General features: G+C 34.7%; 1 protein-coding gene across 1 annotated transcript in view; it reads right to left on the bottom strand.

Moving 5' to 3' along the window:
- The window catches only part of SLC49A4 (solute carrier family 49 member 4), a 95,020-nt gene that overhangs the window by 35,991 nt on the left and 45,744 nt on the right, over nt 1–13,285 (bottom strand). Inside the window, exons 5-6 of the mRNA XM_060099012.1 lie at nt 10,540–10,648; nt 2,194–2,261 (exon numbers count right to left, since the gene is read on the bottom strand). Of these exons, the coding sequence (XP_059954995.1) occupies nt 2,194–2,261; nt 10,540–10,648 (177 nt within the window). The remainder of the gene's footprint in view (nt 1–2,193; nt 2,262–10,539; nt 10,649–13,285) is intronic.

The following is a 13,285-nucleotide window of genomic DNA, read 5'->3' as shown; positions in this document are numbered from 1 at the left end:
AGTCATGACCAAAAAGTTTTCCATTTGCCAACTGTTTTTCATCATCTACTGATGAACCATTGATTATATAAGCACAATCCTCTTGCTGTGCCTGTACACAGCTTACTCTGTCATTCAGAACTGTTCCTATAGTAGAAAAACTGATCCCATCCCAAATATAACATTTACCATGTTTTCTGTTTTTTAAATTGATTTTAATTTCTACTGTAATCATATGACTTGCAATACTATCTTTCATTTTGCACTTATTTGATGTGATGTGGTTAATCATGTTTGTAAAGTGTTATCTAGACTAAAATGACTTCCTATGAGAGCTGATGCCATCTTTTGGTGGGAAAAATGGATGCACCTTTGCCTAGTGACTTTGGTTAGTTCTCTATGATGAAAGTTCACAAACAGAAAATTCTTATGTACTCTGAAAAGGTTCCACAGCTTGATGGAAATGCCCCTTAAGAAAATCCAAATGCTTTGTTATAATTCCATGCTCACCACTTTTCTGATTTATATTTTGCTATGCTGCATGAACTTACTTGTCAGATGGGCAGATGGCCAGGTATGAGAGAATAAAACAGTTTTCTGGTACAATCAGAATTGAGTGAAGTTGAACAGTGAGTAAGTTTTCCAGGGCCTGATCACACAAGAATAAACTGACTACTCTGGTCTACCAGTTTTAGATACCTAGTCCTTTCAAATGGGCCTATACCATCAAAGTGTACTGTTAGGACCAAAGTATTACATTTAGTAGTAACCTTTAGTAATATAATCACAAAAAAACCACCCAAAGCACTCGTATCTATAAGGAGATTCTGTTCTAGGGATCCCAAAAAGGCTGTTTTGAATATAATCTAAAAATTGATTTTAGGCTTAGGAGATACCTACAATTGGTTTTGGATCCCAGAGTAAGGGCAGTACTTTTTAGAACTTCCATTTCAACAATTTAAAAAACAGAAGCGTCCTCATTCTAACTTTTCCATATAGTTAAAATTAAGGGTTTGTAGAACAAAATGAAGAGAAAGGAGCATATGAGATGTCATTTCTGATACATAATGTGTCCCTCTTTGACCTATGTGGTGCTCAGAAAAGGATTTGGTAAATGATGACTCGCTATCGTTGGCTTGGAGATTTAATTAGAAAAATTAGATATGATTCTTATCAAATGTGATAGGTCAATGTATTCTAGTATCAGTGTAGTGATTTCCTACAAACAGCTATGCTCCTATTCTTCTTTAGCTTTTCGATTTTATCCTCATATTTTTCTAACTTATAAAAACCTCAGATAAAGTGATTTAGAAATTACAGTGACAATTTATTCTTTCATTAGCCCAGAAACACTAGGCAAACTGTAAGGTTTAGATATAATATTATCCTGTGTTAATTGTGTTTAAATATTTAGATAGCAAGGTGCTTCACATATCTTATTTGATCTCCCCAAATATGTAATTAGATTCTCCCATTCCTGCTAAAGTTGACTGTCCAATTTTGTTTTTGATTAAACAGGGTAAAATGATTTGGAAAGTGAAAGAATATTATCTCACTGGAAACACCAAGAGTAGTTTTATAGGTAGTTACCTACATGAGTGACATTTTCATTCTTTTCTTTCTTCAGAATAAATGAGGCTTTTTCCTTCTTCTGTCTCATTCTAAAAATGTGTTGTCATAATGGTTAAGATCAGAGGGAGTTTGATGAAACTCTAAGTCTTTATGGACATTTTTCATCAAAATGTGGTAACTATAGCGTCACACCTGCCAAAAGTGACCAGAAATAAATATCTGCTAATCAGGATACTGACTTTTCATGGAAAGTTCTAGAGATGCTCTTATGAATGACTCCTTTCAATTCTTTTCTAATCTCAAAAACTATCAATTTGCCTTTATTATTGTATACTCTTTCCTTGGGTCCCATTTGTAGATGTTGTTCTCTAATAATATGGAGAAAGTCAGCTTAATTATACTGGAAATACATCTCTAGTCTCCAAAAACATTTTAGGATGGACTACTCCTGTGAAGGTTTCTTGTAGCAGCAAATTCTACCTACTGCATGTGAATTTTCTTATAGCCTGAACAAGTGCCCTTATCTGACTTTTGCCTGTTTTACTTTTCCTTCGATTTTAATGTTTATCTAGGGGAGTGGAGTCTCCCCTTCGGCTTTTTTTGGTTCTGCCCACTCACATGTTTAACGTAAAATATTCTCACCTTGCCATAGCTATTCCAACAACACAGCCTCCAACTATGGACCAAAATCCAATCCAGCCAGCATCTACCTGTTAAGAAAGTGGAAGACATATTTAATACAAGATTATCATATTGAAGTTTAGAAGGCATGGAAAAAAAATCCTCTATAATCAGTATGTTAATAGCTAAATGGCAGCAAATCTAGGAAACACTAAGAAAATGAATCAAATAAAAGGATTCATGTGTGACTAATTAATACAAACTTACCTAAATAAATACATCATTGATTAACTATTTATTGGAATTTTATTTTATTATTTATTTATTTATTTATTTTGCGGTACGCGGGCCTCTCACTGTTGTGGCCTCTCCGGTTGCGGAGCACAGGCTCCGGATGCGCAGGCTCAGCAGCCATGGCTCACGGGCCCAGCCGCTCCGCGGCATGTGGGATCTTCCCGGACCGGGGCACGAGCCCGTGTCCCCTGCATCGGCAGGCGGACTCTCAACCACTGCGCCACCAGGTAAGCCCTTATTAGAATATTTATATCAACAAAATACTCAATGTCACAAACAGATATTTTTCAAATGTGTTCTACATGCCAGGCATTGTACCACGAACTCTTAAGAAAACAGGCAAAGGAGAAAAGATGGTCACTGACCTAAAAAGCTTAAATACAGCCAAGATACAGGAAACTACTAGGCAATAATTAAGTGCTAAAATGTCTGGCACAAGTAAAGATGTATTAAGAGAAACACAGAAGAGTATGGGAAAGAGAGGGTTGGCGGGGGAGAGAGAGAGTATGGGTGGAGCACGTGGTGAAACTAGACAGAGAAAGAATTTGAGCTGGATTTCAAATGGATAGCTCGCTCTACTCTTGAAGAAAACATTTCCAGCCCTGCCATTTAGTAGCTTTGTGACTTTAGGCAAATTATGTCGTCTTACCTATAAAATGGACTAAATGAGAGAATCTGTATATAGAACTTAGATCAGCAGTTGACATACAGGAAGTGCACAATAAAGGTTAGAGCTGTTATTGTTACTTGATGTTTCTCTATCATCTAATGTCTTGTCTCTTTCCTACCTTCAGGGACAAACTTATTCAGAGCAATCTACAAATACTGCCTATATTTCCTAATCACTCATGTATCTCTAATTCTTTTTTTTTTTTATTCAAACAGAAAGTCACAAAAATTATAATCATCCTCATCAGTTCACTCAGTCCCATGTAATTAATTTTTTTTATCTTGATCTTTTGTTAGCACTTTTATGAATTCATCAGTTTTCCATTAGAGTTCTGAAAATGCTTATTCATTCAGTTCAGCAGTATAGTCAGTTACCAGAAACCTGTACTTGTCAGTCTTTTTCTTTAACTCTTACTATGACTTGGCTTCTATCTCAAATACACCCCAAGTCTCAGTTTCCTCATTAGTAGAATGGGGATAGTAAGGATTTTTCTGAGAATTAAATAAGTTAATAAATGCAAAGTGCTCAAGACCTGTTAGCTGTCAATACCTGACGTTCCGTGTGTCCCTAACAATATCAGTGCATTTTGTCTCCTCTTTCCCCTTCCCCCAGCCATCACACTTGCTTATTATCTTATTTCTTACTTCTTGACTCCTGTAATAGCAATATTTTTGCCCACTATTGCCAGAATAATTATCCCAATCATTCCACTTCCCTGCTCAGAAACAGTTACTGGCTTTCCTTGTAGTTATAGGGCAAAGTCCAAACCTGACCTGGCACTTGAGAGCTGCCCAAACTAAATTCTACCTTTTATTATTTTTCTACTCATATTTTTCATTACAGCTGTGATAGAGCTTGTCAGCTATCCACCAAGATATGTTATATCTTATTCTACCAGGGCACTTAGCTAGATTACATGTCCTAGCCCCTATTCACAGTTACATGTAACCACATGACTAAGTTCTCATTAATGGAAGGGGAAAAAGTGAGGTGTGCCACCTCTAGGCTAGAACCTGGAAGACAGCTATATACCCCCTCCATGCTTTCTTTCCCTTTCTGCCAGCTGGAATCTGGATGGTCATCCCGCTTCACCCATGCATATAATGAAAAGGTCCTAGGAGACAGAAGACCTGCAAAGTGGAAGCGACCTAGGTCTTAAATCAGTGTGAGGAAAAGAGCAGTCCCAACTGTGAACAACTGTCCTAGATTATTATGCAAACTGTCCTAGATTGCCATGTCAATGAGAAACGAATTTCTTCTTAAGTCTCAGAATTTTGGGATTCTTAGTCTACTCTAAGTAATACAATAACTTTACACAAATCTTCTTGCTCTACCAGTGTCTGGTTGCAGAAGCAAAGATAAATGCTCTCTGGAAAAAGATAACACCAGAAACTTAAATTATCTCTACATTTTTTTCATACTACTGACATGAAGGGCAAGAGAATTCTCTGTTCTTCAGAATGCCCCTCTCCTTGCATTTAGCATCCATTAATACTATGGATTAAGGTCCATTAATACTATGAGGCCCCCACAAACATTCTCATCTATCCCCTAGGTCAGTGGGGTCCTGCATCAGGTGAAGAACCACTGTGTATCTGACTGTACTAGCCCTGGTCCTTTCAGGCCATTTTGTGCTTTTCTCCTTCCCCTGTTCATGACATTTGTTTTAGTTAATAACATTCTACCCAATAATTAATTAAATTTTTTCTTTGCTTGAATTTAATTAATTAATTGGGGGGCAGCACCTTCATTTGTCCACCAACCCAGAAGCTCTGCTTTTAATTTTAAATTCCATTTTATTTAATTAATTTAATTAATTTATTTAATTCACGGTCTCTGTATCTCTCAGAGTTTGTACAAAGAGACGTACTTGGAAGGGCTTCTCAGGGTTTATAACATGAATCATAAGATGTGCAAAATCAGCATCATCTAAATGGGTGCTACACTTTCCTTCTTGAAACTGAGCATGCTTGGAATACCTGCCATTCAGAAAAACAGGTTAGGAAACTAAAAGAAGGCTTTCTTCTTATAGTAAAGGTACACTAGGTAATTTGGATTAATATTCTGGTTGAAAAAGCAGAAAATCTGGGGTGGAAAATCTATCTGAAGGCGGCAGAGAGCCAAGAAGGTAATCCAGAATTCTGGAACCATGATACAGGATGAGGAGGAAGCCCAGAGGAGCAAGCCTGATATGTGGGGACACTTTTCCTTAAGGGTATGTCTGCTGATTTCAGAAAAGGTAGCTAAGGGACTAAAAAGTTACTGACAGCCTCATGAATCTAGGAAGAAAAAAATATGAGTTCGAGGCCTGCTCTAAGGTGGTTGGCCTTGTAGAAAACCCCAGACTTTAGCTGGGAACTCTGAGAGTTATACCTAAGAGCAGTGTAAATTAGAAATGGAACTGTGGAAGGAAGGGAGGGAGGGAGGAAGGGAGGAAGGAAGGAAGGAAGGAAGGAAGGAGGGAAGGAAGGAAGGAAGGAAGGAAGAAATGGAACTGTATTCTGAGGGATTAAAACCCAGCTTTAAATGATCTCAATTCTTGAAACTAGATTAACTATCCCTAAACTCCTAAGAAAAAACATAAGTTCTTTCTGGAGGAAAATAACATCATTTGAAGCTTAAAGTATCTCTACAACTTTTAATATACTATGTTGAGCACTCAGGCAAAAATAACTGAACACATAAGGAAATAAGAAAACATGAATGAATATCACAAATATAAAGAGACACAGGGATCCAGATAAAGGGGTTAGGAGATACAGACTTTAAATAACTATTTTTAATAGTTCAAAAAAATAAAATACAAGATCAAGCATTTCCACAGAAATTTGCAAACTATGAAAAAGCATCAAATAAAAATTTTATAACTTAAGAATATAGTAATTGAAATTAATAACTCACAGATGAGTTTAACAGTGTATTAGATAGAGCTGAAAACTGAAATAGTGAGTTGGAAGAGAGGCTAGGTAAAACATCCAGTTTGAAGTAGAGAAAGGCAGAAGGATAGAAAATTCAGAACAGAGAGTAAGTGACATAGGACAGACAGTGTGAAAGTATAACATATACGGTTAGAGTTACTGAAGGAGAGAGAAATAGAGAAAACGGAGCATGAGCTTCGAAGGGATATTGGCTAAGAATTTTCTGAAACTGATGAGAGACATCAAGCTACAGATTCATGAAGTCCTACAAACCTCAAGCAGAATAAATTTAAAAATTTTTTTTCCATTTTGAATTACTTTTTATTTATTTTTATTTTTCAAACTGAAGTATAGTTGATTTACAGTATTATATGAGTTTCAGGTATACAGCATAGTGATTCAGTATTTTTACAGATTATATTCCACTAAAAGTTATTACAAAATAATGGCTCTAATTCCCTGTGCTATAAAATATATCCTTGTTGCTTATCTATTTTATACATAGTAGTTTGTACTTCTTAGTCCTATACCCCTAATTTGGCCTCTCTCCACTTCCCTCTTCCTTCTGGTAACCACTAGTTTGTTTTCTATATCTGTGAGTCTGTTTCTCTTTTGTATATACATTCATTTGTATTATTTTTTAGATTCCACATATAAGTGATATCATACAGTACTTGTCTTTGTCTGACTTATTTCACTAAGCATAATATTCTCTAGGTCTATCCATGTTGCTGCAAATGGCAGAATTTCATTTTCTTTTATGGCTGAGTAATATCCCATTACTCAGTGTATATATATATATCACATCTTCTTTATCCATTCAGCATAAAATTTTAAAAACTTGCCACCTAGTTAAGCTGCTGAAACCAAAGGCAAAGAGACAGATAGAAAATCTTAAATGCAGCAAGCTTTTAAATTTGAGAGCTGACTTCTCGGTTGAAACAATGGAGGCCAGAAGAAGATGGTATTTTCAAATAAACAAAAGAAAATAAATGCTAACCAAGAATTCTATATGCAATACAAAATAATCTTCAAAAACAAAGGTCAAATGAAGACATTTTCAGGCCAAAGTAAAAAAACAAACCCCAAACAAGAGAATTTGTTGTAAGCCAACCTACACAAAACACACACACACACACGCACACGCACACAGACACAGACACCACACACACACTGACTCTTTCTCTCTCTCAAGGATGCTCTTTAGACAGAAGAAAAATGATCACAGATGGAAGACTGAAGATTAAGGAAAGAATGAACAGCAACAAAATGGAAATATGAGAGTGAATCTAAATGAATATTGACTGTAAAATAACAATAAAAATGTGTCTTGGGCAGTTTAAAATATATGATAATAATAGCACAAGTATGGTAGAGGCTTAAATGGAGTGAAAGGGTTCTAAGGACCTTGGACAGTCCTGGAAGAGGTAAAAGTTCTAATTTATAATAGATGTTAATAAGTGAAGAGTACATTCTGTACTTTCTAGGGTAACCACTAAATAGTAAAAGAGACTATAACTACCAAGCTAATAAAGGGGGGAAAAAGAGTAGTAAAAAATCCTTAATCCAGAAGAAGGTAAGAAAGAAGAGAAAAAGGATAGACTGCACTGGAAAAAAATAAAAACCAATAGTAAGGTGGTAGATCTAGACTCAAATTTATCAATAATTACATTAACTGCAAATGGACTAAATACTCCCATTAAAACACAAAGATTATCAGACTGAATTAAAGAAAAAATGATATGGTACTTATAAGAGGTGTACCTAAAGAAAGTTTGAAAGTAAAAAAATGCAAAAAGATATACCATGCCAATACAAATGAAGAAAAAGCTGGTGCAACTAATAGGCTTTAAGGCAAAAAAGCATTACCAGAAAAAAAAAAAAAATACTTCCTAAAGATGAAAGGTTCAATTCATTAGTTGATACTACAATTCTAGATTTATGTGCACCTAATTACACAGTCTTAAAATATATAAAGAAAATATTGACAGAAATAAAAGGGAGAAATAGACAAATTTAAAATAGTTGTGTAGGATCTTAACACACCTCTCTCAGTAACTGATAGAACAAGCTGACAAAAATGAGTAAGGAATAGAAGATGTGAAACACACAATTAACAGAATTGATCTAGTTGACATATATAAAACACTACACTCAAGAATTATAGGAAACAGTTCACCAAAAATTGAGTCAACAAATTTGAAAATACTTAAATCATAGTATATCCTTATGAGCACATTTATGCAATTTAGTTAGGAATTAAAAAAAAAAGAACTAGAGGATCTTCCACAGGTTGTAGACTAAGAAATGTCCTTTTAAATAACTCTGGAAACTAGAAAATATCTTAAATTCAATAATAATGAAAATACAGAATGTATGGAATGCAGCTAAATCTGTGTTTAAAAGGACATAAATAGCCTTAAAATGCAGGGAAGAAAAGCTAAAAATCAAGGATGTAAGCATTCATATTAAAAAGTTAGAGAAATGAAAGCAAAGTGACTTCACTCAAGAAAACAGAATAGAAAAAAATTAAGATAAAGTCAAAAATTGATGAAATAAAAAATAAGCTTTCATTAAAGAGCTACTGGTGAAATTATTCAAGGAAAAAAATGAGAAAGAAGATACAGAAAATCAAAATCTGGAATGATACAATGACTTACCTTGGAGACCTAATAAAATCATACAATGAAGAACTTATTACCATAAATTTGAAAACTGAGCTGGAGTGGACAAATTCTAGAAAGGTATAATTTCTTAAACTGACACAATAATAAGTAGAAAATCTGAATAATTTTATAACTATTAAAGAAATTGAATTCATATCACAAAGAAAACTAGATGGCTTCATCAGCAAATTCTACCAAATATTTAGGGAAAAACAAAAGCCCCAAACCACTAAACTTACATAAACTCTTCCAATAATAGAAAAAGAGGAAACACTTCAGAAGTTGCTTTCTGAGACTAGCAAAACCTTGACACTAAAATTGAAATGGCAGTAAAGATGCTCAACATCACTAATTATTAGAGAAATGCAAATCAAAACTACAATGAGGTATCACCTCACACCAGTCAGAATGGCCATCATCAAAAAATCTAGAAACAATAAATGCTGGAAAGGGTGTGGTGAAAAGGGAAACCTCCTGCACTGTTTGCGGGAACGTAAATTGATACAGCCACTATGGAGAACAGTATGGAGGTTCCTTAAAAAACTAAAAGTAGAACTACCATATGACCCAGCAATCCCACTACTGGGCATATATCCAGAGAAAACCATAATTCAAAAAGAGTCATGTACCAAAATGTTCATTGCAGCACTACTGACAATAGCCAGGACATGGAAGCAACCTAAATGTCCACTGACAGATGAATGAATAAAGAAGATGTGGCACATATATACAATGGAATATTACTCAGCCATAAAAAGAAACGAAATTGAGCTATTTGTAATGAGGTGGATGGACCTAGAGTCTGTCATACAGAGTGAAGTAAGTCAGAAAGAGAAAGACAAATACTGTATGCTGACACATATATATGGAATTTAAGAAAAAAAATGTCATGAAGAACATAGGGGTAAGATAGGAATAAAGACACAGACCTACTAGAGAATGGACTTGAGGATATGGGGATGGGGAAGGGTAAGCTGTGACAAAGCGAAAGAGCGGCAATAAAAAATAAATAAATAAATAAATAAAATAAAATAAAAATATGAACCATATTTTCCTGTTTCTTTGTATGTCTAATTTTTTAAAAACTGTATACTACACGTTGTGGGTGATACAATATCGAGATTCTGGATAATTTTATCTTTCTATAAAATAGTTCATTTTTGTGTTAGTAGGCCATTCAATTACCTTGAACTTGTGTAAGCTTGATTTTGTGCTTTATTAGGGAAGAATATTAGAAACCAAGTTGTTTCCCAAGCTCCTTTCACCTGGCAGGACTCAATCTCCAAATTATCCCCTCTGCAAATTTTTGTCAGGGCTTGGTTTTAGGCTTTGTTCATGGTGGGTCTAAGTAGAATAGGCCTTACTCTACCTAGGGTATGGCCCTTGATTCTAAAGTTTGTCCTTTCTGGTGTCTCAGCAGAAGCCTAAGATATTAACAAGGTGTTAATGAGGTCATACCACTCTGGCTGGGCCAGAACTCCAAGGGTCCTGCACTGCCTGCCCTCTACTATATTTGTTCTGCTTTCCACCCCACAACAGTCTCTCTAATAAGTCTCTGGTAGCTTTGCCCTTTACATGTTTCTGTTTATTAGCATCAGTCATCATACCCAAATAAATGTGAAATTCATGGTGGTTAACAAAATCCAGGAAGAAAATCAATATTATTTATAACTATTTCATAAGGATCTTCCTTTTGCAGCAATGACACAGGATAACGTTTTACCTAGGCCTTGAAGCTAAAAGTAAGAACAAGTAGACAATATTTATAATTTTAGTGAACTAAAAATACCTACAAGATATAAAGAAATAAAATGCTTACTTGGCTGACATGCACTGGTGTTAAAATTAAGTCCAGAACTCCAGACCAGCCAGCAAATACGCCAAGTGGTATGGCATATGCTAAAGCAATCATCAAAAATCTCAAATTGCTGTAAAAGAGGAGTAAAAGAAAACATTATTACAAATTCAAAATCTAGAGTTTAAACTCTTACTCATAGAAAAGTAAGTCATTTTGAAATTGGGACACCAGAATCAGAAAATATTTGTCAGTTTCTTAATAAATTCCTTAAATTTTTTATATTTATAAGAATAATCTTTTTGTTCATATTGTTTAAAAATTTCAATGTTTATTATACAGATGAATTACTAACATTATTTCCTAGAATGAGTAGGCAGATTCAGAATTTTTTTAAAAAAAGCTCCTATTTGAAAGGATAAATTACTGTTTCTTCTGATGAACAAGGTGGAGGGAAAAAAAGATTAAAGGTGAATGGTTAAACAAACTGTGTACATCCATACCATGGAATACTACTGAGCAGTAAAAAGGAATAACTACCAGTACACAAAACAACCTGGATGACTCTCCAGAGAATTATGGTGGGTGAAAAAAGCTAACTCCAAAATTTTCTTTACTGTATGACTCAACTTATATAAAGTTCTTGAAGTGACATTATAGTAACTGGAAAGAGATTAGTGGTTGCCAGGGGTTAAGGAGTAGAGTGGGAGGGAAGTAGGTGTGGCTATAAAAGGGTAACAGGAGGGAGCCTTGTGATGATGGAAATGTTCTATATCTTTACTATATCAATGTCAATTTTCTGGTCGTGATAGTGCACTGTAGTTTTCTAAGATGGTATCATTAGAGGAAACTGGGTAAAGGGTCCATGTTATTTCTTCGTATTATTCTTTACAATTGCATGTGAATCTATAATTGTCTCAAAATAAAGTTTAATTTAAAAATGTAATAAAAATTAGATACCATTAACAATTTTTTAAAAAATGTGAACTATAAAGTATCTAGGCATAAATGAGGAAGACCCAAGACCTATATGGGTGGGAGGGGGTGAAGCACATAAGGGCACAGAAGATGATTTAAATAAATGGAGACAGAGTCTATGCTGTCATTTCACCCCAAACTAATTCATGATTCAACACAATTACAATTAAAATTCCAGTTGAATTTTTTTTAGAAACTTATGAAATTTGCTCCAAAGTTCATATGGGAAAATAAAAGTCCTCAGAAAACTAACTCATTCTTTAAAAATATGAAAAAGGAAGCCCTTGTCCTGACAGATATTAAGACAAACTGCACATCCAGAGTAATAAAATTAGTATGGTATTAGCCCAAGAACAAAGAGAGCAATGAAGGAAAAAAGAAAGCTAAGACACAGAAACTCAATCTACAATAAAGGCAGCACTACAAAAATCAAAGGGCTAAGGATTGTTTAGTGAATGGTGCTAGTTCACTTTATGGAGGGAAAAAAGAAAACCCTGTATCATTAGTTAACACCATACACTAAGGTGGATTCTAGGTGGGATGAAAACCTAAATGTGAAAGAAAAAACCAGAAAGTTGATAAAAAAGGAATTAATTGACAAAATTAGTAGACAGATAACAGAATGCAAATAGAAATTTGACTTTTTAAAATCAACAGGGAACTTATATCTAGAATATGTAAATCATTAAGGAAAAGAAACTACCACTGAGAAATTGGCAGAAGAGGAATTTACAGTAGATGGAAACCTAAATGGCAAACAACCACATGAGTCTCAAATTTATCAATAACCAGAAAATGCAAATTAAACAAAAGATATATTTCTTTATACCCATTAGACTAGTGAAAATTAGAAAGATGGATAATGCCAAGTTTGGTAAGCATATAGGGAAATGGGCACTGTGGATGGAAGTATAGACAAATGCAGGCATTTTTTTTAGAGCAATTTGGCAATACTTGGCAAATTAAGCTTAAAATAGCTTATGACCCAGCAATCTTGTGGGGTCTGTTTTCCAAAGAATTCTTAGGTCTATGGTGATGTGCAGGATGTCACTGCAGTGTTATTTGTGGTGACAATGAGTTGGAGGCAATCTGAGTACACAATGGAAGTGGGTATACAAAACGCAATGGTTTCATACCATGGAGTACAAAGAACTAAGTGTACACATAGCACAGGGATACATCTTGAAAACAGAGCACTAATATCACAAAATAAGAGCTATCCAGATATCATGTGCCTACTGATGGAAGAAGGTAGCATCACCCATGAAGTAGTCTTGTAAAATCAAAACCAAAACCAAAACCTGAATCAGAACATAGCTCTAGCTAACAATTTATAGGAAATACAAAGGGCAGAGGAACTTGGCAAAGTACTACAAAGAGGCAATCAACAAAATCCAGATCTTGGAGACAAGAGAGCTGGTTCCTCAACAAATAAATTACAAGGGAAAGAGAGAGATGGAAAGGAAACCTACAAATTATAAGGCATTTGAGCCAACTGCAATGCGTGGACCCAATCTAGATCCTGAGTCAAACAAATTGTTAAAAAAAAAAAAAAAACTTATGACATTTATGAGACAGCTGGAAATTGAAACACTGATTTGACAGTAGCAAACTACTGCTAAAACGTTTTTAGTGTGACAATAATGGTACCATATTTATGTTAAAAAGTGTCCCTATCTTTTTAACATATACATACTGGAATGTTTATGGGTGAAATGATTTGTCATTTGGGATTTGCTTCATGATACAGGAAGGGGAGAATTGGGTACAGTACAAATGAAACAATATTGGT

This window comes from Mesoplodon densirostris, chromosome 5 (genome assembly GCF_025265405.1).
Source record: "Mesoplodon densirostris isolate mMesDen1 chromosome 5, mMesDen1 primary haplotype, whole genome shotgun sequence".
Classification (NCBI taxonomy): Eukaryota; Metazoa; Chordata; class Mammalia; order Artiodactyla; family Ziphiidae; genus Mesoplodon; species Mesoplodon densirostris.
Note: the sequence above shows the minus strand (reverse complement) of the source record. Positions and strands in the feature narration are given on the sequence as shown.